This window comes from Nyctibius grandis, chromosome 10, assembly GCF_013368605.1.
Source record: "Nyctibius grandis isolate bNycGra1 chromosome 10, bNycGra1.pri, whole genome shotgun sequence".
NCBI lineage: Eukaryota > Metazoa > Chordata > Aves > Nyctibiiformes > Nyctibiidae > Nyctibius > Nyctibius grandis.
The window spans coordinates 18,310,032-18,335,145 of NC_090667.1; the positions used below are offsets into that span (position 1 = coordinate 18,310,032).

At 43.2% G+C, this 25,114-nt stretch overlaps 3 protein-coding genes across 19 annotated transcripts in view; 2 read left to right on the forward strand and 1 right to left on the reverse strand.

The window, feature by feature from the left end:
* The window catches only part of PBRM1 (polybromo 1), a 67,389-nt gene extending 57,058 nt beyond the window's left edge, over positions 1-10,331 (forward strand). For 10 of the 17 annotated variants that reach the window (XM_068409033.1, XM_068409041.1, XM_068409039.1 and 7 more), the window contains 4 exons: positions 2,489-2,644; positions 5,061-5,131; positions 6,303-6,519; positions 6,836-10,331. In XM_068409033.1, the coding sequence (XP_068265134.1) occupies positions 2,489-2,644; positions 5,061-5,131; positions 6,303-6,519; positions 6,836-7,008 (617 nt within the window). In that variant the 3' untranslated portion in view covers positions 7,009-10,331. Of the gene's footprint in view, positions 1-2,488; positions 2,645-3,660; positions 3,745-5,060; positions 5,132-6,302; positions 6,520-6,835 lie in introns of those variants that run through there. The other 7 variants (XM_068409044.1, XM_068409045.1, XM_068409048.1 and 4 more) reach the window with 4 other exon arrangements.
* Positions 10,332-12,891: 2,560 nt separating this feature from the next.
* On the reverse strand, positions 12,892-15,096 carry UQCC5 (ubiquinol-cytochrome c reductase complex assembly factor 5). Its single transcript, XM_068409367.1, has 3 exons — positions 14,970-15,096; positions 14,476-14,654; positions 12,892-13,261 (listed from the first exon to the last, which is right to left on the reverse strand). Exons 2-3 carry the CDS (start codon positions 14,624-14,626, stop codon positions 13,194-13,196), a joined length of 219 nt encoding a protein of 72 aa, XP_068265468.1. The 5' UTR covers positions 14,627-14,654; positions 14,970-15,096; the 3' UTR covers positions 12,892-13,193.
* Positions 15,097-15,341: 245 nt separating this feature from the next.
* NT5DC2 (5'-nucleotidase domain containing 2) overlaps positions 15,342-25,114 on the forward strand; it is a 34,878-nt gene continuing 25,105 nt past the window's right edge. Inside the window, exons 1-3 of the mRNA XM_068409391.1 lie at positions 15,342-15,727; positions 23,780-23,964; positions 24,765-24,839. Of these exons, the coding sequence (XP_068265492.1) occupies positions 15,445-15,727; positions 23,780-23,964; positions 24,765-24,839 (543 nt within the window). The 5' untranslated portion in view covers positions 15,342-15,444. The remainder of the gene's footprint in view (positions 15,728-23,779; positions 23,965-24,764; positions 24,840-25,114) is intronic.

A 25,114-nucleotide genomic window follows, 5' to 3' on the forward strand; every position in this document is an offset into this window, starting at 1 on the left:
TGGTTCTTGTTTTTTTGGCATTGAGTCACTTTTCCAATTTTTTGGAGGTAGGTGTTGATGGGCAGTAATATTTATTACTAACACTTTCTTAAAAGTTTTCCAGAAATGTGCATTCTGCAAACTACACATGCTAACTTATTTCCTGCGGCAGCCTCCTCAAAAGCACACCTGTGTTTAAGACCATCATCTTATTCAAGTGGTTAGACATTGAAGTCTTTTCACTTTGACATTGTGAAATACTTCCTTAAAGTGGATGATCAAGTGGATCTTTTTAAACTGTTTCTATTTTTGTGGCCCATGTTAAAAACAGTCTTTCATCTTTTAGTTTCCACAAGTCTTACTTAGAAGTATCTTCTTCTGTTGAGACCTCTTTCACATACTCCTCCATCATTTGATTGCTTTTCTCTAGTTCAGAGAACTTTTCCATTGCAGAAGTTCAGACAACTTCTTTATAGCCCATGGGTCCAAGGAATCTGGATACCTTCTGAGATGCATTTCTCTTAGTGCGCAGTGCTCTAGTTTCTTGTAAATTTAGGCATTAAAAAAGTTTATTTAATCTTACATTGGTATAGTAAAAAATGGGAGAATGAGTAATTTGAAAGACCTCATAAATCACAGCTGTGGGAGCTGAAAATAGTTTCCCCATGTTTACTAGTTTAAAATCGAAGTGGTAATTCATACATGAAAGTGGCTGCTCTTATAACCTTGTGATGAGCTACAAGAACTGATTTCTCATGGAGATTTGACGACAACTTTATTAATCCAGCCAGTTGTTGAGTGAGTATTTTATTTGGAAACATAGACATGAGCTTTCATGATTGATAAATATGGGTTTATTTCATCGGAGGTTTTTGTCTTATTTTGCTTTGTTTGTTTTAAAACTTCATAAGTGTATGTAAATGCTTTTAAGACTTGATTGCAGCTTGGGGTGCACTGGAAGTACCAGGCAGTAGCTACAGTGAAAGCCCTTTATTCTAGGGATCCTTTTGTTGTTTCTCTTCTTTTGCTTTTTCCATTAGAAATATGGATTTTGCTGTGTTAATAAAGAGGTACAGATGAGCTTCCAGATATTTGAAATAGGTACGTAAGACCTTTTTAATAATGTCAATCTAGGTGTCCTGTAGAAAAAGGAAGGTTTGAGGGAGATCAGTTCTTTATTTTCTCATTGTTTGCTCTATGTGAAGCTTTTGGAATTTCAGGTTTCTCACCTTTGTAACTCTTCCTGAGGAGGTGACAGATAGAGCTTGTATTTTGGAGCTACTGGATCTGTTTCAATCCTGAGCTCATGACAGGTTTGTTTTCAGTCAGAGCTGGTGTGAGTTTTTAGCCAGTCTTATTCTAGAAATCCCTGTTCTGAACATTTCTTTTGAGAGTTACTGGGAGTGTGGCAAAGACTCAGCAGGTAATTTCTTGGACTGTAGAAACCCCAGCAATTTTGCATTTCTAAACTTACCTCATCTCTCTAGACCTGCTTCTGTCCTCTGTCATCTTTTCATTGTCTTTCCAACACCTTTCCTTGGTTACCTGACAATGCATCCATTTCAATTAAAAAGCCTAGAAGACAGGCGAGGGACAAGCAAGTTACGTTCCAAGACCTAATAAAGATAGTGCAGTTATATTGTGTAGATTCCACCTCATGGATAGCAACAAACCTGAGCCAAAACCAGAATAAGCTCTGAATTGTCTTCCGTCACATGCAGAAAACTAAAGTTATGAGCAGCAGCACGATATCGTCTTTGTCATATCATTGATTTTCCTATAAAGACACCTTGAAAACACTGTTAGTGAAATTCTGTGAGGGACTGCAGGTGCTCCTTGCAAGTCCGTTTACTTCAGTCTAGTACCGTGAATGTAAGTCACTGCAGCTCAGCACATCCAGTGCTGTCAGGTTTAAAAGTTGAGTTACTTCCTTAGTTTATACTGGAGATGGTTTAATAAAAATCACCCCTGTCACTGCCATTAGTTTTAAATATGCGAATGTTGTAGGGCTTTTGTGTGTTAATTTTGCATATGCACTGCAGAAAAACGTATAGGTTTTAATTTTTGTTCCAGTTGGGTTTGGTCTCTGAGCTAGCCCACGTAGCAGGGCTGTACATGGACCTTGTGTAGTGTTGTGTTTGCAATCTGTATGCAGATGGCAGAGCTTTAAGCTGTATTAAAATTGCTTGCATTAGTAACATTTAATTGTGGCTGAATTTATTCCTTGTGTTAACATATCTGAATATTCAGCATTTATTGCCCCATGGGAAACATATAAGTACACTAAATACTAATTCATCAAAAGTATAGGGTTTCATATTTATAACTTTTTTTAAAGTTTTAATTTTTGTTCATTTTTGCAAGATACTAATTGTAGTATCGTCTTGCTGTACTAAAGGTGCTTTTTTCCTTTTTTTTTTTTTTTTTTTTTGTGGATAGTGCATGTCTTACTGTGTAGATCATATTGCATGTTATTGATGCATGTTTGAAATTTGTTGTGTCCTTCAAGGCATGATAAGTGGCTATCCACCGGTGCTGCCACCTTTGCAGGGCCCAGTTGATGGCATTGTTAGCATGGGCAGCATGCAGCCACTTCACCCAGGGGTGCCTCCACCCCACCAACTTCCGCCAGGTATGCCAGGCATCCCAGGCATCCCACCACCCGGTAAGAATGTCATCCTCATTCGCTCCTTTTTTCATTGTCATGTACTTGCCGTTTAACCAGTTATTACAGAAATTATCTGCAGCTTGTTTTGGTCATAGCTTTTGTTTCTGAGCATTGCAGGTTTGTTTAGCTGCAGCACACACAATGCACTGCTGAATATATGAGGTATATGCAAAACGTTGACAGAACAGCACGTCCAGTAAACCAGCAGCAAAAGGTTACTGGAGAAATGTGATGCTGCTCCAGCAGCAGTTTTGCTCCAACCAAAAAACCTGACAATTGTGCTTGAGTTTATCAGAGGCCTGAAAAGCTGAAATCCAGCCTATTCATATCCTTATGTCGTTTCAACAGCATCTTTCCACTCCTCCTTTTCTTATTTAAAGTGGACTTATAAATGAAATGTATTGCTCTTTTTCCTTACCAAACTCTTTTTCAGTATGTTGATGTTTATCAGTAGTCAGACTGCGCTTAAATGAACCTGGTCATGTAAGACCCCTTGGCCACTGGGGCACTGACACGTGTTACTATAAAACAGTGTTCAGGTTAAACCTTGTTGATAGAACAGTAGCTGGAAAAATTTGGCAATAAGGTGAACTCGGTATACTATAGTGGCCAAATTTTGAATTGATTTTTGAGAGTGTGTCTACTACATGTTTGCTTTTTTTTTTGCCACGCTTCTGATGAAAAGTGAGGCTGAATGAATCAAAACCATTTCTCCAGTGTTAATGCCATTAACGTGTCCCCATTATGGGGAAAAATGTTCATGTGCCCTCTCATCCTGTTTTCTGCTGATTCTTTTAGTTTTTACCTCTGATAACTCACGTGCTTATTTAAATGATGTGCATCCCATATGTTCAGCAGTTAAACAAGCTGTGGACAAAAGTGGTCTTGTTTGCGTCCCCCTACCCCACTTGCAACTGTGTTTATCAGAAGCTCTGTTAAGATTTTATCTGTATGTAAATTGTTTTGGAGGGGTTTATTTTGGGTTTTTTTTGTGTTTTTTTTAAATCCATCAGTATTAGGTATGCAGTTTCACTGGTGCATAAGATTCACCATAATGTCACGTTGAGGGAGGAGGAAAACAGCTGTGTGTCTGTGAGCCTCTCTCTGACTCACCAAGGCAGTGACATTTACACACATCAGCCAACACAAACGTTTGGGAGGTGAATCCAGGACAACGAATCTCTTCAAAGAGGTTTTTCCCACTGGAGAAGTGGTCTGTGTGTATGGTGTTTAAAACTGAGAGGGTATGGATTAGGGAAAAAAGTAATGCCTGGGAAGGGAGGACCACACCTGAGGTGGTGCTAAATGGGGCTGGGTGGGTGAAGGGTGAAGCCATGCTCTGATGCTGGTAAGGTGAGGGTGCCCTCCTCCAGACCTCTTCGCTTTGTACCAAAAAAAAATCCGTGCCATATTCCACAACTTGTATTGTCAGTATTTTTCCCAGCTTCTGACTTGCTATTAGCACAGATGCATTTAAAATGGGGGCTGTCATCAAATGGCAAATGCATTCGAAGTATGATTTAGTGTGCGAAATGCAGTGGCGCATCTTTTGATCACTGATACAGAAATCTGCATGCAAATTAAACCCTCAGGAATAGTGTAGGCAGTTTGCAGCTTTTCCAATGAATGAATATGAGAAGTGGCATAAACAGAAAGAAAAGCAGCAGCATGCATAACTTTAATTTTTCAGACTGAAGCATCTGTATGTAAAATATCAGGAACTGCACAACTCTCATTTAGATTTGTAAATTTTTATATGTAAGACTGACATGGGTGTTACCGGTTGTACTCTGGCATAGGGAAAAGCCTCTTAATATGTTTGAGAAAAACTAACAGTTTTTATTTTTTTGAAATTTATTTCAAATGTTCATCAATCTCATATATAAGACTATTTAACCTGCAAGTTGTGTTTTATATTAGTGAGATCTAACAGAATTTGTGCAATGGCTTGGATTTTCTCCTGCTGTGAACGCATTTTATAAAACTGAACACAAGGAAACGTTCAGCGTAGCTAAAGCAAATCAGCATTTCCTTTCTTAAAGGATTCCAGGAAGATCGTGTCAAGCCAAAGGCGTATATTATGAATGAAAAGATTTAGTCAGGCAGTCACTAAGCAACATGAAAAAAAACTAAAAACCAAAAATTATTCACTTTGCATTTCTTTAATTAAATTACTTCAACAGGGCACATATCAATGTTTGGTAGTTGTCATGTTGGCTTTTTTTTTTTTCATTCAGAAACTTCTAAAGTGTTTTTTTTTTATTGGGGGAGAGGGGTATACTTGAATGTCATACATCTGCTTAAAATAGCTTTGAGCAATGATAGCAAAGTATAAATTTTTACTATAGAAGACCAAAGAGGTATTTGTCACCGCTCTGAAATAAGGCTAATTATTTTATATTTTGGAATATAGGTGTAATAGGCCAAAATGTGTCCCCCATGGTAGGCACTCCGGCACCTGGAGCAAGTCCTTTTGGACAGCAGGTGAGTCATTTTTGCATTATTTGTGAGGCTCTAAGGCTCTGAATTAGCATTTAAATTAGCATTTAAACAACATCTCAGTTAAGACATGTAGGGATGCACATAGCCTTTCCCAGGGAGAACATAAACCAAATGTACACTGATGTATTTAGAACCTTACACTCTGAGTGTAAGTCTGCATTTCTTGGTTGAATTGTTATTAGGCTAATTAAGTTCAGCCCCGTGGGATAACTTCTGCAGTATAAGCAAGACAGTGTTTTGTTTTGTTTTGTTTTGCTGATAACTTAGGTTTTGCATGCTTTGGCAATGCAGAGAGGATGCTGTCCATGGGTAAAAACTATTTTGTTTCCTCCCGTATTTCACAAAGTGATGAAGCAGATGTTCATTGGAAGTTCACGATTTGTGAATTTGGATAATGGTGATGATCATCTGTTGTTCCTTCTCAGTGATTAATACAGATGAAGTGTTCAGCACATTTCAAATTTTCTTGACTAAATTTTTGCATCATGAAGAGAAATGTGATTTTGGCTAGTGGGTGTAAAGAAAACCACAAGTTGTGTGAGAAAGTAGTAAAGTATGTCATGACATTGAGTTATTCCAGACCACAGGGTATCTGTGCTGAGAGTTCTCACTACTGCTACTTAATCACAATGCTGTGAATTCTTCTGTGTGACTATGATTTTTTTTTTTTGTGCCTCGATTTTTCCCTGATATCGATTAGCGTTTATTGTGTGGAAATATTCCAGTTGTCCAAGGATCATGGTCAGTTTGGATTAGGTGTTTGAGATAAACCCTGCGCTTCACAGACCACACTGTTTATGATCAAATTAGAGAAAACATGAAATAAAAAGGAGGCAAAAGGAGTAATTAAGGGTAACAGGAGAGAGGAGAAATTGTGATAATAATGAGAATATGTTTACATAGATTAGAAATATGAGCAATGTTGTCTGTTAAATATGAATATAGTTTGTTTTCACTTCTTCCCTCTGTGCATCTCAGTGACCCCAACAGCTAGCCCTGGCTGAAGTGCATGTCTTCTGGGGAAATTTCCTTATGCCTTTGCTCGTAACCTGTTTTGAAGCTCCATTGTATGAGGATGACCTGATGCACAGATGTGAAGCGGCTTCCCTGCAGTTCCCCCAAATGTGATCTCTCCCTTGCTTTGTCATTGCAGATAGGAATCCTTGGCCCCCCAGGACAGCAGGCACCCCCTCCGTATCCTGGCCAGAGCCCAGCAAGTCAGCCAGTTATGCAGCAGCCCACAACTCCCATGTTCGTCTCCCCTCCACCAAAGACACAGAGGCTTCTTCATTCTGAAGCCTATCTGAAATATATCGAGGGGCTTAGTGCTGAATCAAATAGTATTAGCAAGTGGGACCAGACCCTTGCAGGTAAGGCTTTTGATACAGAGTGGGAGGTTTCCAGACAGAACACACTTCTTTGTAACCATTAATATTTTTTGCTTTTATGGGAAATGCTAAATAAATCTGCTGCTTAATAAAATGTACACGTGCAATTAGTTGTTAAAAACAAATCAACAGATTGGGAATATGTATGTTATCAGCCATCAGTGATGTATAAATCTAAGCATCAATTGTATGGGCTTAAATACTAGGGGTAAAAATTATACTGTAGAATTATATTTTTTCTAGAAAAATTGTGAATATCAAAGCCAGTAGATAATTGGACCATTTCTTGACCTTCCAGCACGAAGACGAGATGTCCACTTATCAAAAGAACAAGAGAGCCGGCTCCCTTCACACTGGTTGAAAAGTAAAGGGGCTCATACCACAATGGCCGATGCATTATGGCGTCTGCGAGACTTGATGCTACGAGACACCCTTAATATCCGTCAGGCATACAACATAGAAAATGTTTAGTCGCATAATTGCTTCTTTGATACCGGCATATAAGGAGTTTTGTGGAACAATAGCTGGTTTAGTTACTGGGTGGGGAGAGATAACCAACAATAATTTGTATTGCATTTTACTGTACATTGCAAGACCATTTTTATATAAGGACACTTTTAATAAGCATATTTCACTTTTTGTTATATTAAGTTGACTTTATCAAATACACGGATTTTTGCATATGTTTCCTTTGTTTGAAAGGCGATTTCATAATGGGTTAAGTGTAGTCAAGGATTCATCTGTCTTATACTTTATTGCTGAGAATCTGATGCCATTGTTTTTATATAAAAGAAGAAAAAAGAAAACAAAGTATTTACAGATTGGTACAATGGGATGTGAAATTAGTCATAGTTTACATCTTAGAAGAATGTGTGTACATGTGCTTGTGTGTGCTAGCCGCTTCCAGCAGAAATCTCGCTTGGATGTGAACAGGGAGGATCTCTTAAAAGCAGCTAAAGGTAAGATGTGCATTGACGCTAGGGAAAAATGACATTTCAGGTCAATACCGAGGCAGCTGAGTGGGCCACAGCAATCATGGAAGTGTTAGTGGGGATGGGACAAGGGTGTCTTGACTGCTAACGTTGTCCAATCCTGTCCAGTTATTTAATTGTGTAGCCAAGGCCATTGTGATCCTAAATCAGTAACAGAATACATATGTTGGCATGCCCTTAGAAGGTGAAATGTTGCCTCTACCATGACCTGCTTTGGGAGTTCTGTGATGTCCCTAACCCCGAGCAGTGGGAAGGGGAAGCTTCCTTCCTAAACAATTCTGTGGGCATGTGGGAAAGGCACGCAGAACTTTGAACCAGCTCAGGTCTGGGAAGGTAAGTTAGAGGAGAAGGAAAGTCGAGTTGTTTTGTTAATGAAGTAACGTGATGTTTTTAAATTCACACATATCCTGGTAATGATTGGGCATTGTAAGACATTTTTGTATGCTTTCTTCAATGTATTGATTCACCTTAATGAAAGTTTTGCAGTGCAAAATTTGAGAAATTTGATACTTCAAGTAAAATACTACTGTATGGTATGTGTAAGCTCAGCATACCTACTACGTTGGAGAAATAGAGTACTTGCATTGCAGTCTTCAGAGGGTTTGGGGTTTTTTTCTTTTCTTTTTTTTTTTTTAGAGAAGTAAGGTAGCGATAGACTCTTCTTGCCAAATTTCAAGGTTGTGACTGCCTTCTGCTAGAGACCCACCTGTCCTCGTAACTAACCAACCTTTTGGACTGCAAAGCTGTTTGTTTAAAGGTAAATCCTTTCATGTACTTAACTGGAGAAAAAGAATTAATACTTCTGGGTTGCATTAAGTAACTGGGAAAACACTATTAATTTGAAAAAAATGTTGGCAGGAACATGGTCACTGCAACTCAGTCCAGAACTGATTTACTGATACGCTTTCATCTTACTGCTAGAGACGTTCATCATGTGGAAATGTTTTTTAAAGTCTAATAGCACAGAACATTTTTATTTGAGTACATTTGGCAGAAGGTTAAGTACTTTTCTTCAGATACTGGATATCTTGGGTTCTGTTTTGCTGATGTAATTAATACTGATGAGGGAAGTGACATGCAAGTATAAACCGTTACTTAATTTTACTGGCTAATTCCTCTCCCTCTCCTATTGCAATCCTCCAGGCATTGCACAGAAAACCATGTAATTACAAATAGGCACTTAAGGACAGTTAGGTCAGATGTGCAATGGATGTGAAGAAAATGGAGCTAAGCAACATATAGGGAAATTACAAATTTGAACTTTACAAGTAGCACACCTGTGGTACAGAAATTCTTTACTGGCCTTTGTGAATTACCAAGTTTATTTAATAAAGTAGAAACTGAATAGTCTTAGACCACTCCCATATATACAGTATCATCTTAAAATGTGTTTAAATTACCATAGGCTTTGCCATTTTTAGCCACAAAGACGGGACATTGAAGCGGATCAGGCAGCAAATCCTAGTTTTTGAGTATTTGGAACTATCATGGATTGTGCTGATACACCACCAGATTCTACTACTTCTCAGCATTAACAAAAATTACACCAAAGAACCTGGGATGGATTTTAGTTAAGTTATTGTTTTATTTATTTTCTTTTGAGGACTGGATGGGGCTCCCTTTGGAGCCTGTATAACTCAGATGTTTAATTTATCTGAAGGCCAGTGATGAGCATTTGCAGCACTGGCTCTCTCCTGCTCGAGCAGCTGAAGCCCTACTTTCACTGCCCTTCCCGGCCCAGGAGCAAGAGATTGGAAGTGCAAACGAAACCTGGGTCCTCCCGCAAGGCAGTGCAGAGCACTACCGCTAAGCCACTGGGCTGGCCCTCATCCATTATTTTAAGCTTTGTTTATTTATTTCAAAATCATGTCTCTGTATATTGGAGGCATTTCAGTCGATTGCGGTAAAATTTAGGATTTAATGGCTACAGTCTAGAACTCAAAACCAGCAAAAGAAACTGTTTTCTGACTCTGGTTTAAAAAAAAAAGACATGTCTGTCTGTCTTTTTCTCTCTTTGTGGGTGTTTGAACCCCTCATTTGTTTTCCACTGCCGTTCATTGTACTGGCGTAAACAAAACTTTCATATTAAAATAAAAGTATGTATGGGAAATGGTTGGCTTCTGTGAGAGTGGAAAATAGATTAATCTAGGACCGGTATTTTCATAAAACAGTTGGAGATGACTAGTAATTATTTGTTCTCTTCCTCAGTCCTTCCCTTCCATGAGAAAATTGACTATTTGTGTAAAAATTCAAAATGTTGATGTTGGTGACTTTTGTTTCAGCGTATGTTTTTGGACCTGGTTAATCCATGCTTGGGTTTTCATTAGATCTTGTACTCCTGAAGGTTGAGCTGCTAACCAGGTTTATAACATGTATGTACCATCACTTTGTTTACCTGAGTCTTTTTAATTTGAATAAAAATAGTTTGCAAAGTGTTTTGGATTAACCAGGTTTGAGTGTCCCATCAAGACTTTTGTTAGGATTTGATTTCAAGTAATTCTGGCTGTTGCTGATCCAGATTTTATCAAGTCCTTAGTACGTGTGTGCTTGTGTGTGGGTAAAGAATCCTTTTTATATTGTCCTGTGTATTGCAAAACTTGTCTGGTAGGTGATAAGAACAGTGATGCTGAAAAATATGGTTGAAATTTGAGCCATAAGGAGTATGAACAGTAAACCCTGTAAAAAATGTGATGCATTGGGAACAAGCTGAGTGGAGATGATAAAATTCAGTCAGTCCCAGATGCCCCCACATTAATTGCTTTGAAAATAAACAGCAAGCCTTAATTTCATACTGGAAGCTAACCTGGTTCAGGACTGTCTTTTATGTAGCTGTGTAATAAATGAGGGAAACGATCAATGAACAGATCCATTCTTTCCATAAAATCATTCCGAATCGGCAGTGAAATTGTCCCCTCTCTACTGCTGGAGTGGTGAGCAGCATTGCTCACACATAAGTATCGCTGTTTGTTCACATATGACTATTTACTGCTGCTGTTTTACTGAGTTGAAATTTTCCGTGCTTGATATCTATATTGGGCCGACTTCCACCATTTGGAAAGCTTTCAGCAGAAATGCTTTGCTAATTCTCAGAATCTCCTGCTGCGGCTGCTGCAAAGTGAACACATGAGCCCGCTGTTCGTAGATGCCAAGCTGTGTTCTGGGCTGACACCAGATGAACTCCCTGAAGAAGGAATGGACGTGCTCAACCCCAGAACTGGCAGGGGCTCAGCAGTGCTTAAAATGAAAGCTGTGTTCCTGGCTTCCTCCTGCCGTGTGTAACCGAAGCAGCGGTGTGTTCCCAGTGCTGGCCTGAGCTCCCAGCCGAAGGAGAGTTCTTGCTTCCTCCCCATTGCCCACCACCACAGTAGACAGATGGGGGGGAAGCTGGAGGACGGGAAAGAAATGGGGGAAATGTGAGCCAGAAAGAAGATGGGAAAGAGATTGCTGCGGAGGGCAAAGAGCACAGAACAGTCAGCAGGGATAAAACTGAGAAACCAAATGAAGACCTTGGCTGTTGAAGACTGGATGTAGATTAAAATTTATACTAAATCCCCACGTGTGCTCACTACTGGAACGGGCTAGGCACTGTGGGGCCTGACAGCTACTCTTATTTCCAGCGTTAGTGAGAGACTGGCAAAATTGAAGAATGCAGAGGGATCAGCACTAGCAAACACATTGTGGAATCAAGAATACAGTGCAGATTTCTAAATGTCAAGCTTCATCTTCTGTCATAATGTCTGTGTTGCCTGAAATGGTACGATGCCAACTCGGGGAAGGATTTTATTCCGGTACTGGTCACAAAGACCAGTGCCACAGAACTCCCTGACACCAAACTTTCTGTGAGTGACTGCAGCCTGTTTCACTTTCTGCTCCCCTAGCTGGAGACACCTAAGGTACCTTCCAGATGTGCCTGGCGCTCTCAGCTGCAAATGGGAAACAGCGCTGCAAAATAAGAGCTTTGAAGTGAAAAACTGGACCCTGACTTGCTGATGTTTGTGAAACACTCTGCTACTCTTACAGCACTGCTAAAGGAAGCCACAGGAAGTTCTCACACCAGGCTCCCAAGTACTGAGAAATAATCAGGGCACAGGGCTCGCTCTTAAAAAAAACAGATACTGAAAAACTTATTTGTTCTATGGAAACCAAGCACTGGCAGGAGAGAGATCCAAAAGGCTCAAGAAGTAAAGGCAAATGGAGCTAAAGCTCAACAACTTTCAAAATCTGGCTTTTTATTAATGCTTTATTCTTTAATGTATTGCTACAGTCAGGATTTACTTCAATGGAATGATCCATGACTGCAAAAAGAAGCTTGTGCATGAGTGTTTGAACTTGGGCTGTACCTCAGAACCAAAGTCAAAATCTAGGTTCTTATTACTGCTGAAATAGAGGCTTTCCCAAAGTAATCCATTTGCTGTCCAGTCAAAATATACAGCAGCAGTGTCACATCTTCAGTTCTGTGTCAGATTTTTATCTCCTGAAAACACAAGTAGCACTGGTCCTCCAGATCAAGTCCTTGGAAGACACAACACAAAGTACAGTGGTTACCCTCTGCTTGCCAGTTGTGTACCTGCACCACAACATCTTCAGAACAGCCACTGTCTCTTTAGTTGATGAAAGCTTACTTCTGCGGGAAAAGGCTGTTGTTAGGAGTTAGCACAGGAGCGCATGTAAGTATATGAACTCCCTCAGCTTTGTTTTTAGGCTGATCCGGAGAATTGGCTTCTTTGTGGAACCCTCAGCATGTACAAGTACCATCAGAAATTAAACAATTGCATTAATATACCATCCTCACTTATTATACAGCACCAGTCACCCTATTGCAGAGTCACTGACATGCTCCTGCACACTTGAAAGCTAGCGTCACTGTGCTAGGGAGTTACAAGCTGTCCAGGATGTAGCAGTTAGCTCTGTTTTCCTTCTTTGGGGAGACAGCCCTGCAAACAGAATTCAGGTTTGCTGGGACTGCCGATGCACATCTCTAAACTTGTGCCTGTTACCAGGTAAATGGATCAGACTTTCTTTCCCAAAGCCCTCAGCTCAATTCGTTGTTCAAGTAGCAACAATGAGTATTGCAGCACTTGTGGGCAGTGGAGCCTGAATGCACGGATGACTTTCCAAACAGCATGGGCTGAGTAAACACTGAGCAGCAAGTCCGTCCTCTTTTTATCTAGCTAAAAGTATGCCACATTGCAAAGAAAACACATCAGATGCCAGAGCGGTTCCTATCAGTACAATGGAAACTAACTAAAAATTACTATTTCCATGGTGTTGAGATATTATGTATGCAATATGTAACATTTCTTTCCCACTGGTCTTGTCACAAGAACCGTGTCTCATCAAGCAAAGAAAAGCAGTAGCCAGATTCTTGTTTACTCAGTTTAGTTTATTTAAAAGTACTAAACAAACATTAAATAAGTGGCAGAGGCCTAAACACAGTGAACTTTTCGCTATTGTGTTTGGCTTAAAGACTAAATATTAAAGAGATTAAGTGGATAGAGGAAGAACAAAACTGCCAAAACCATCTGAGAATGTATTACACAAACTTGTGGATAAAAGTTCATCTTGCAGAGAACAAAATCTTCCCCTACCATCAACGTGGCAGTAATGCTTCTTTGGTATTAATACAGTTGAAGCATTCAGGACCTTCCCCTTGAAATGTTTCAGCTAAAATTCATTTTTTTCCATCCTCGCCTCATACTGTCTTTCAGATCGTTTCCGACGGTAAACGTCATCTGCCAGAAAAAGATTTTTTTTTATATTAGCATTTTCCAAGTGCAAGATAGGAATAAATGTATGGAGCCTGTCATCTCTTTTTAAACTTTTCAATCCTATTTTCTCTTGCAGACACTGACATGCAACTGAAAATTCAAGCCAACACAAATCCTTATTACCACTTAAAAAAAGCGGGTCGCCCTCATGTTCCCCCTCCCATGTAGGCTAAAGTTCTTCCCACCAGTCCCAATGAAATGTTTTTATAGGAAACAAAGTTTCCAGTGTGATACAGTCATTTCTTGTCTACTTCCCATGAGGATAATTAAAAATACAAATACCCAAACTAGCCTAAGCCAAAGGGAACTCAAATTACAGGCACAGAGTCCAAGGCCTGAGGACTGCCAGCATGGTGTATTTTAGCTTTTTTTTTTTTTTTAAATCACAGGAATATGCCCACCTTCAGAGTCTTCCTAGTTGTTCTTCCTGCCTCCCCTCACCCTGTTCACCCCTAAACATCCAATATATTATAACCAAATAAAATCTCTCACTGACCAAAAAAAAAAAAAAGGTTATTGGTCTCGTACATTGTCACTTTGCATGGATTATAGAGCAGGAATAAGGCTAAACTGCACAATCATTGTTACTGTAGTATAGTATCATTTAGGCATAACTTTTTTTTTTTTCCAGGAAAATAAGGCTCAAGCTGAAATATAATGTCTGCTACACAAATCCTGTGCTTTAATTTCTAACCTGACTTTATTACTATACAGGTATGCCTCATAAATATTGAGCTGAAAAACCACAACAAACCCAAGCATTTGCAGTGCGTTTGTCAGCTATGGAAATTGTATCAAGCTGTTTTATTCTACAGGAGACACAACTAGATTTCCATGAAAATGAGAATATTCCCATATGCAGTAGAGCTGATCGTTTTTTCTGAAGTACACAAAAATTTCTAGCAAGGCTTCTTAAAGGGAAAAACGCCACATTAAAACTAAATGCTTTGGCTTCTAGAAACGGAGTGCCATTAGCTAAGTTCTCATGACTCATTTTCATACTTTTTCAATTACCTAATTAAAAATGTCACGTTTCAGATGAACCCACACCTACATTCACATTCTGACAACCCTGGTGAGTCTTCTTCAATGTAAAAAACTATAATTTAGTATTCTAAACCCAGTTTTTTGTTGTTTTTTTTTTTTTTTCTGCCCAGCGTGCAGCGGCCCTCACTTACAGAAGGTCTCCTTGCCAATGCGGACGTTAATCATGAACCACTCCATCGCTCCCCCGAGGAGGAAGAAGAAGGGCAGGAACCTGTAAACACCGAACCGCTGCTTCCCAGGCACCAGCTGCAAGAGGCGCTTCACCCTCTTGCTCACCAGCATGACCGGGGCGGGACCGGCGCCTTCAGCACTTCACGTGTAAGGAAGAACACGGGGAGGCCCGTGAGAGGCGGACCGTGCCGCGGAACGGCCCTCAAACCGCGACCGGGAGGCCGCGCCCGCTGTAGGGGAGCCCCAGACGCGGGGCCGCAGTCCCCCGCCTTCCCCGTGACGCTGGTGGAGGGGTGAGAAGCGGGTCGCCCGGGCCCAGCTTCGCCTCCCGCGGCCATGGCGGCCCCTCAGCCGCCCCGCCGCCTCCGCCGCCCCCTCCTGCCCTGCCCGGCGGGCGCGCGCAGCCAATCAGCGCGGCGCCTTGCCGCGCGACCCCGCGCCGCGCTCCCCTCACCTCCCGCGCGGGCTCCGCAGCCCCGCAAGCACCCGAACGGAAGGACGTGGTCGGTACCCACGTGACCCCGCCCGGGGCCGCCTCGCCTCGCCTCGCCTCGCCTTATTGGCCGGGGCGGGGCCGAGGGCCGGGGCGGGGGCGGGGCTGCACTGAGGGACAACCGCCCCCCCCCACGCCCCCCCCCGCCGCCCCCCGCCTGAGGGGCCGCGGCGCGGCGAGCGGAGCCCGCCCGAGTCCCCGCCGCCCCCCGCCGTGTCCGCGGGCAGCCGCTGAGCGCCGGCCCCCTCGCTTCGAGGCGTGGCGAGGCGCAGCGAGGCGTGGCGCGGCCCGGCCCCCTCGCACGGCGCGGCCGTGATTGGCCGCCCGGCTGGTGCCGCTGCGGACCGAGATCGGGACCGGGGCGGCGGGGAGCGGGGAGCGGAGCCAGCCCCGGCCGTGCGCGGGGTGCCCCGAGCCTGCAGCGTCCGGCGGCGCGATGGCGGCCCTGGGCATGGCGGCGCTGAGGAGGGGCAGCGGCGCGGCCCCCCGGCTCCTCGCCGTGGCCGTCTCCTGCCAGAGCTGCCGCCCCAAATCCAGCCAGTGCCCCGGGGACGGCGGGCACGGGCAGCCCCGGGATCACCACCCGGCGGCCCCCGGCAGAGCCCGGCGCGGCGCCGATCCCGGCCCCGCCGCGGGCAGCCAGCCCCTCCCGGCCGAGGGAGCCGACACCAAGACCTACTTGTGGGCCAGGTACCACGAGATGAAAAAGCTGGTCTACGGTAAGGGCCGCCTCCGGGCGCTGGGACCGCCGCGTCCTGCCGGGCTTGGGCTTTGGCCTTTTCTCTTTTTCTCCTTTTTTTCCCTCCTCTTTGCATCTTGGTGCCTCTCCCCGCGCTGCAGAACTGGGGATGTGCCCATTGCTGTGCAGCTGCCGGGCTTAGAAGCCTCCTCCCTGGCCATGCCGCCTGCACACCCCCATCGCCCGGGGCCCTCCGGGATGGTTTTATTTCCATTGAAATCTGGTCTTGATCTTCCTCTCCCCATCGTGGGCTTCCCTCTGTGAGCATCCCTCGGCTGGTCTCAGCGTTTCAGGACACACAGCATATGTGGGGTTCTTCACAGCTGGCCTCCCTAACGTGGATATCGTCGTGGCGAATGGTCTAAATGACTGGCTTGGTGCATTTTCTCTAATTCGCCATTGGTTGGCATGCAGAAACGTGGTTAGACTAGGACAAATAGTGGTGTTGACTGAAGCGGTGAGGAGTAACTCCCCATTAGCACAAGGGTGAGCATGGAGAAGACTGATGCTACAGCTGCTAGGATGTCTCCTGATCCTGAGCTCAGTTTGTGTTGCAGATGTGAAACATGTTTTACTCATGTGTACATGCATGCATGTTTTTGCTCCTCCAACCAAGAAGTTACCTGGCCCCATCAGGTATGTTGACATCTTGCTAAGTGAGGAGAAAACTCATGCCACTCGCCAAATCTGTCTGCGTAAAACAGGACTGCGGTCTTTCTGGCAGCAGCAGATCTCCACTGTATCAAACTCCTAAAATGTGAAAGAATAGCTTTCACGGCACAAGGGCAGCAAAATTTTTTCCTGCCTTTCTCCTACCGTAGAGAGCTAGGAAGCCTCGCTTTGTGTCTGCTGTTAAATAGCTCTCCATTAGCTTTTGTTTATCTAAGGGTTTGGAGAAGGACAGCAGCCAGCCATAGCCATTCGGAAGAACTGTCTCACTGTTCTGAGATTGGCAAGTTCTGTCATTCCTTCCTCCCCAACCTTCCAGTACATCAGATTTGACTTGGAATCTAAAGTCCTTCATGATGCACAAATGTAAAGGAATTGGCTGCTGATCCATTGGGTGCTCAGCCCGCCCGCTGCGTTCCAGCTTTTGCAGGATGTGAGCTCCTGAAGCTGCTGAAGGCAGTACAGGGTGCTGGTAGAGGACAGTAACTTCATGTTACGTCCCTGCTCTAAGACTGAGTTGTGGTTTTAGCCCCACTGCTTCAAAGAAATTCCAACTCACAAGACTTGTAATGGTGTTTGGACCTTAATATCCTTGAAGGCATTTTTTTTTCTTTTCCATAATGGTATTGAAACTGCAAATGTGGATACGTTCATAGACTGTGTCATGGTCTCTTGGGAGAACGCTCGCTTTACTGTGTGACAGATTGTGAAGTTTGTATTCACATAGTTACTCTGTTGGGACACAAGAGATACAGTTATGCTTGAGGTGGAGAACTAATCAGCAGGACTAAATGCAAAATGAAGTTTGGTGAAGTAGCCCATGTGTTACAGAGCAGGCTCTTTACAAACCTTCAGGTAACTATTAGACATGTTAAGTAAGAAGGCCCTCATTTGTTTAAAGGATAGCTCTGCAAACAAACATTTCAAGACTGTGCTGTTGTTCAAGTCTTGTCAAGAACAACCATAAACAGAGTTGGTCCAAATTGGTTTTAATTGTTGCTTTGACAACTAAACTGAGTTGTGCAAAATGTGGCATCAGTCTGTTCTTTTGTTCTTGATTTCCAACTCTGATGTAAAAGTGAATGTCTGTGGTTGGGTTATAGATTTGAAAACATCATCACATCTCAAAGCTCATTGAGTTTGAGAAGACTCCTGTTGTGCCCCCTTCTCCTTCCTTCTCTGAAACTCCACCTTTGTTAAGTCCTTTGTCCTGTATTGTCAGTTATTGCTCTTGGTTTTGAAGACAGGTCTCTCCCAGGAGAATTATGTGTTTTCAAACCAGCTCTTGCTTAGGACCTGATTTATAGAGCAATGTCGCATTTTTGCACAGAGGGGATTCCAATGATAAATGCTGACCAAGTTGGACAGGGCAGGAGGTGTAGAATGAGAGCTTCTGTGCAGTAAAACTCAGTAGTGGTACAGGTTTGGTGGCCAGAGCCCAGGCACCAGAAGTTCTCAACCTCGTAGAAACACGCCTGTGTTCTGCCAGGCTTGAGTGTGATGATACAAATGACATAGCTACACAAAAGGTGCTGCTGAGGTAAAATCTCCCCTTAGCATTGGCTCAAGAGAAGCCATTCTCTTTGTTATTCCCCCCCTACCTTTTTCAACACTGACTCTAAGGACCAAATTTAATTACCTGTAAAAATTTGAGGCTACTACTTCCACTTAATGTGCTTTTTTTTTCTTTTTCTCTGCCAAACAGAAAAGTATAATTGCATTTGTCAGAGGGGTGGTGTTGAGCAAGACTTACTGTATGATGACTTGATAACATCTGAAGTGTCAAGGAAGGCTGATACGCTCTCTCAGTGAGCAATGTCTCAAGTCTTGTGCTCTAGGAAACATCCAATGGAACTGGCAAGTGAGCGAGGATTTGGCTGTAAGGAAGCATGTATGTTTTTTGCTGGATCTTTCAAACGTGTAAACATAGCTGCAATAAATCAGCTTTCCTAAGGAACCTTTAAAGTAACTGTTAACTTCTTGCCTCTGCATGACGAGCTTGAGTGTGGCTACATGTGAGAGCTGCTGAGAACAGAGACAAGTTGGCAGATAGCAAGGACTTGGTTAGGCATTGCTAACAAACACTGAGGGTATAGCTCAGAGGTAGTCCTCGCTCTTTTTAGTTTGTGTGGATCAAGAGATACCTTTGCACCTAAATACTGCAAGCCGCAGTCAGCAACACGTGTCCATCGCATTTGGAAATGTTGGGAGAGAAGATGTCACCCCTGTGTGATCACGGCATTGGTGATTCCGGTGTGATGTGGAGGTGGTTTTTGCAACCCAGCACATTCTGATTCTGCTTGTGTCGCTAATCTCAAGCAGGCGCAAAGATTGAAGGGCCTCGCTCTCTGCCAAACCAGGAAACCAGTCTAGTGCTGTGATAATAAATGCCCTGCGAGTCGCTTAGGGAGTGTGCGCGTTTCACGAGTTGTGGCATCTACAGACTGAGCTGGGACTGGGAATGACAATTAGCAGCCAGAACTGGAAGTGCAACCAGTTATGTTAACTTCCCAGTTCTGCTTTCCTAAATGAAAATGTTTTTCCTTGTAAAGAACTCTTATAGCATCACTCTTCTCAGTGACATCCCTTGACAGGACAAGGGGCAATGGGTGCAAGCTGGAGCACAGGAGGTTCCACTTAAATTTGAGGAAAAACTTCTTTACTGTAAGGGTGACTGAACACTGGAACAGGCTGCCCAGAGAGGTTGTGGAGTCTCCTTCTCTGGAGGCATTCAAAACCCGCCTGGACGCGTTCCTGTGTGATATGGTCTAGGCAATCCTGCCCCGGCAGGGGGATTGGACTAGATGATCTTTCGAGGTCCCTTCCAATCCCGAACATTCTGTGATTCTGTGATTCTGTGATTCTGTGATTTGTGTATATAAAAAATGTTGGTTTGGAATGAAGCGGTATGTTTTAAGCTTTTGGTTCTTGTAGATTTCATTGGTGAGAGATCCCAAAATATTTAAGCATAATGGCATAAATTCAAGACTATGCTCCAGAGTAATTTTCAGCACTCTTTTAACATGGTTCCTCTGTTATTTAATGTTCTTTAAATAATATTTCCTTCTCCCTGCCTTCTTGGTAGAGGCATCTGCTTTGGCTGCTTGGAGTGCTTTGCAGGAAATGGTACAAAACAACACTTCAAAAGGATAAAGAGGTACTTGGAAGGGAGAAAAACTGGCAGTTTGTCTTTAGAAAGCAAGTCAGCGTGAGCAAAGGGAACTTTTTGATCCATGAAGAACATGGAGGATGGTGGCCATCTGCTTTTCAGTATCGTTCTTTTCCTCACTAGTCTTGCAAAGAAATTAGCACAGATGTCTGCTGTGTTGGACCTCCTGGGAGTACAAAGGGTGTGAGAGATGGGCATGAGTTGCCATTTTAATGTATTATTCTTCACTAACGTGCTGGGTCTGAGGCTGAGAGGAAAGGAGCGTTTCCTGCATGATGCCGTTGGTACCCCCGGGAGCTCAGAAAAGCACGGGATGTGCTTGGCACCTCCTGACCGGAGCGTTTTTCACATCAGAAGGGGCCATATGGTGTCTTGGAGTCTCTAACCGTTGCTCACAGTTAATTGCCTGCTTTTGTTTCCATCTCTGCTGTCATGTTGGGGATTGAGTGTTATTGCTTTCTAACAATGTGGGCTATTGCCTGGGAAGAGGCACTTGTGCTGTCATGGAGAAATTCCAATTTAAGCAGCTGTTCACGGCCTCATAGTAGTAAAATTAAGATGTGTGTTTACCTTGTGTTTACACCCAGGTGTAAAAAATACACGAGATCAAACATGCTTTCTTGTGGTCTGCCTTTGTTGCTGAGTTTCATCATGTACCATGGATATGCAGACACTTCCCTTAAAACCGTCAGAGCTGCAAACTGGAGCAAATTGTGCAAGCGTGCAGATTCCAGGGGTTTGTATCTATTGCAAGAGCTGTTTTTTCCTCACTGCCCTCAGATGTATGCACGCCGGTTCTTCCTTAGATCATACTTCCTGGGTGAAGTGCTGAGTAGGCAGTGACTAACTGTGATATTGTCTCCCTTTGCAGTTAGGATCCAGATGGAAAGAGCAGTTGGGATTATAATTCTTTTTAAATAACCAAAACTGGTTTTCATTTTGTTGGTTTTTTTTTTTTCTTGCTGTACTTTGTAATATCTGTCCAGCAATCTGTTTCAATGTCTTGGCAGAGGAAAAGCAAAAGCTATCACTCTTGAAAAATGGCATCTTCATGGGCTTTGGGAGAGTGTCGTCTGTTTGTTTTGACTCAATGATTGCCATGCAAACTGAGGAAAAGATCCCTCGCAGATGATGTGATGAACGTCAGCAGAGCAGCAGTGCCCAAGTCCGCAGCCCAGGACTTAATTAAGCACTCAGAATTTGTAACCACCCAGGTGATTAGCTTTAAAAAAAAACCCAACAACACAAAAAAGCAAACCAAAACAAACAAAACCCCCAAACTTCTTGAAACCTGGCTCAGTAAGCCAGGCATGTTTGGGCTCTCGTATTGAAACTGATCTTGCATGTGCTCCCAGCTTCTGTCTCTTCCCTGATGTAGTTTGAACCTGCGGAGAGACCGTGTGAGCGTAAAGAGGAGACTGACATCGACCGCTCTATTGAGAAGGATGCTGCAAATGGACACTTACACTGAGCCAAACGTGCAGCATGAGTTTCTGGACTGAAACTCAGAGCTTTTTCCTTCTCTCTAGGAGATCAGTGACTTTGAAACTGCTGTAAATTTAAGATGGAGGATAACGACGTGGAAAGAGCAAGCTGTCAGCAAGCTGCTGCGAATTTGGTTTGGTGGCAGTGATGTGTGATAGGAAACACAGCAAGCATTTGTGTGGTGCTCCGGGAAGCATGCGTAGGGACCACGGTATGCGTGAGGCAACGGTGATAAAGCGTTTTGGCTAGCATATGTATCTTTCTTCAGCCCTTATGAGGTAAGAGAGAACATGCTGTGTAAGTGACAAAATGTCTGACTGGGGTAAAATGAGCTGGGCAGGAGGCTGTCAGAGAACAGCAGAGAGGGTCCATACGTTTGAGGCTGGCAGGGAGGAGTATGACTTCATCCAGTGGGTCTAAATATACTTCATAAATCATACTGTGGCACAGTTACTGCTTATGCTTCTGATCACAGATAAGACTTGCTTCATGCGCTTGGTGAATCTCAGGCTACCCTTTCACAAAACCGTACCGCTCCCTTTGCTTTTCCTGATTGTGTTTTTGCAAGAGCAGCGGCTGGCATATGTTGTGGAATCTAGATGGGTCTTATGTCTTCTGTGAAAGGAGGGATGGAGTTCGGGCAATGGTATTTTGCGCTTCTCTCAGTCGATCGAAATGTGCTGTCGTAAATCTGTTAGCAAATGGTGACTGTTGGAAGAGCTTGACCTCTCTGCAGGGATACAGTAGCAGCAAGTGGGGGTGCATTTGTCCTAAAAACCGTGCTTGCATTAGGAGAGGAAAGCACTACGTATTTGCACAGTGGTGTGATTAGGGTTGTGTCATTTTCCTTGTGAGGAAGAAGCATAACACCCTGCAAATCCCAGTGTATGCTTAGAAAAAGATCTTCCCACAAGTTATCTGGAGGTGAGGACAGGAAGTGGAGCTCTGTGTATGGTGCAGAGGGCATTTATGATGAGAGGATGAAAGTTGTGATCATCTGAATCCTGTTTATGTTTTCCATCTCTTAAATCCCAGTGGGAAGTACTCTGATTGCATCCACTCTCTTCAGCCTCTTCCAGGAACTTTGCCACCAGCGGAGTCACTGAAAGAGGGCTCTTGTTCTTGCTGTGTAGCCAGTAAGTCAGCCCTCCTGCCTTAAAATACTGCTTTTCTTTTCTAGTAATTCCTCTCTAGTCGATCTGGTGAATTGCATTCGAAGGCCAAAGGAAAGTGAGTTAGGAGAGAGTGAGGGTTGGTATGTTTTGTAATGTGTCTCTCCCCTGAAAAATAAGTATTATGAGATACCTGAATCCTATTTCTTTGGTCACCTCTTTGGATGAGTGCTCACAAATGTGCTTTGGGCTTTTACCTAAATCCTGTAATCATTCCAGACAAAGTCTTTATTGGGAATGGCTGGTATCTCTTTCCAATAATGTTTTTTTTGTTCTAGATTCAGATGAAGCTTGGGTTTATAGCAAGGAAGCACTAAAGAACCGGCACAGGGGTTCTTGCTAAAAGCCAAAAGTTAAGGTAGGAAGGGAAAAAAAAAAAAAATCCTACCTGCTGATGCTGTGTAAGATCTGGAAAATGTCTGCACTTTTCATATCAAAGAGAAAATTACCCATCTTTGATGGGGGAGGAAATGTCTCCTTCCCCTCTCTGTCCCCAAATGTGGATGTGACTAGGCAACCTACTACAGGGAACTATTTTTATTGCTCTTTCTCATCTTCAATGGACAGCTCTCGGGAAGCCTGGGGAGGGTCTTTTCCTGTCTCTCCCATTGTAGTGCAGCTAAAGCTCTCTGCTCTCTAGACTAGCTCTGAAAAAGGATATACAGGTAGTTCAGCTGCTAGGTCACTTAACCCCCATTTTCCCAGTGGTCTGGGGAGCAAAGAGTTATTTCCACAAGCATCCTGAACACTAACCCTGTTTCGAAGTGACAAACCACACACAAGGACTGAGCTGTTTCCACAGCTGTTTATCAGAGAAAGGCAGATAACTTCTTGCTATCTGCATTACATGCTCCAAGAGCAAAGCTTAATCTGTTGGGGTTTTTTTACATTTTATTGGTGTCTGTACAAAACCTTGTTTTATCCTGCCGATTAATAATAATAATAATAATAATAACAATAATAATAAAAAAGCCCTAATGGTACCTGCAGGATAGCTCTGTGAAGTCTGTCTGCTTCTGTGAGAAACAAAAAATGCCAAAAGGCAAACCTCAAAATTTCTAATTTGAAGTAATCTATATTTTTCAAAGGGGAGGGTTAGCCTGTTTGTCTTGCTCAAGCTTTAAGTGAGGGGCGCGTGTTTTCCTGACGGTATAGTACAGCTACCGTTCACGTTGGTGAGCCTGCTGAAAATGCAGCTCCTGTGAGCTAGAGATTTGACACTACAAACTCTCCGGTCTGCTTTGCTTCACGTAGGCCAGAGACCCGAGGACACTGTTTTGTGGCTTCCTGACACAAAAGGTCAGTCTTGCTGTAGAAGTGGTTAGCACCATCACCAGACGCAGCCAGAGGTTTCACAGGGTGTTTTTTCACAGGGAGGATTATTTGAGTGGGTTAACAGCAGCAGCCTTCGACAGCAGCACTGTGCTCCTTTGCTGCTGCTGCGTGGTGCTTCCAGCTGCTGTTGGGTCTAGAATGAAAAGTTGAAATTTCGGTGATCCTCTCGGTTTCTCTAACCTCTCCCTTTCCCTTCTCTTAGATCTCCTTCCACCAGGAGTCTGCAATCTGCTCAACCCAGCCGCTATCTACGCTAACAATGAGATCAGCCTGGGAGATGTTGAGATATATGGCTTTGACTACGATTACACATTAGCACAGTATTCTAATTTACTACACTCTATGATTTTCAACACTGCCAGAGACATCCTAATAGAACAATTCAAGGTAATGATGTGCTAAGAATTTCCACGCAATTGAGCTTACTGCTGTCTTTGCAACGCCCCAGATGTGCTTGCAAAATGCCACATGGTGCACATGTGTCAATTACTTGTTTTATAGAGATAAATTTCATGTTTCACAATCTTTGATTGCAGAAAGTTTTGTCTGTATGTGGAATTAATTTCCTTTGAGACAATTTACCATGCTTTACATTCCTGAGGTTTTATAAATATGGAGCAGGAACCTTAGTCTCCAAAGGTCTGGTCTGTTTTACTTAACTATGGAAATAATGCCTACAGAATCACTGGTTCGAGGTACACATGGTGGACAAACATGAACCGTGGGCCAATGCTGAAGCCATATAGGACTTGACATGTGCAAGTCGATGTGGATGACGCTGTATAGCATGTCCAATAATGGACACCCTGTTTGCAATAGGTGACTAGTCTGTGCATTTTCTTCTCATCATGTCTGTCTTTTTAGAGGGGTTTGGCAGTGCCATTGCTTTGCCAAATACATGCATTGAATGGAGCTTACTACAAGTGTCCTCACTGCCTAACACTAGTGTTAGGTTTTCACTAGTGTCCCTTACATGAGAGAAACTAGTTTTGGGGATCCTGATCCTTTATGTCTTTCTCTATTCATCCACTTTCTTTGTGGAAGGGGCAAAATGGAGTGCACCTGTTCCTGGGTCAGTTTATGCCTGAGGTGAGAGGAAAAGTAGGACTAAGCCAGCTCAAAAGGTGAAATAATTTTGTTGATAACCCAGTGCTTATGCCTCTAACGATGTCGCTCTGTCTTCCCAGTATCCAGAAGGACTTGTGAAGTATGACTACATTCCAGGGTTTGCCATACGTGGGCTTCACTATGATGTACAAAAGGTAAGCTGTGCAAAGTTCACTCTCCTGGGCTTTGTCTTCCATTGCGTTATGTTTTTTGTGGAAAAACTGATACAAAAATCGGAGATCTCCAAACCCCCTTGCTTTCTAACTTTCCTCACCGAAGTGGGAAGCTAGGTGCGGCTGGGTAAGGAGTCCGAAAGAAAACTCAATAACACCAGAGTGTGTTATTAAGCAGGCATTCTTTATTGCAGCGCTGGGCAGCACTGGGGATTATCCACCATGAGTGCTCCGCCGGTTTGGCAAATTTTCAGAGA

Coding starts and splice junctions, on each gene's coding strand:
- UQCC5 (XM_068409367.1), bottom strand. CDS start 14,626: ATGCTGGTGAGCAAGAGGGTGAAGCGCCTCTTGCAGCTGGTGCCTGGG. Junction 13,262..14,475: donor CATTGGCAAGGAGACCTTCT/GTAAGTGAGGGC, acceptor TTTTTCTGGCAG/ATGACGTTTACCGTCGGAAA.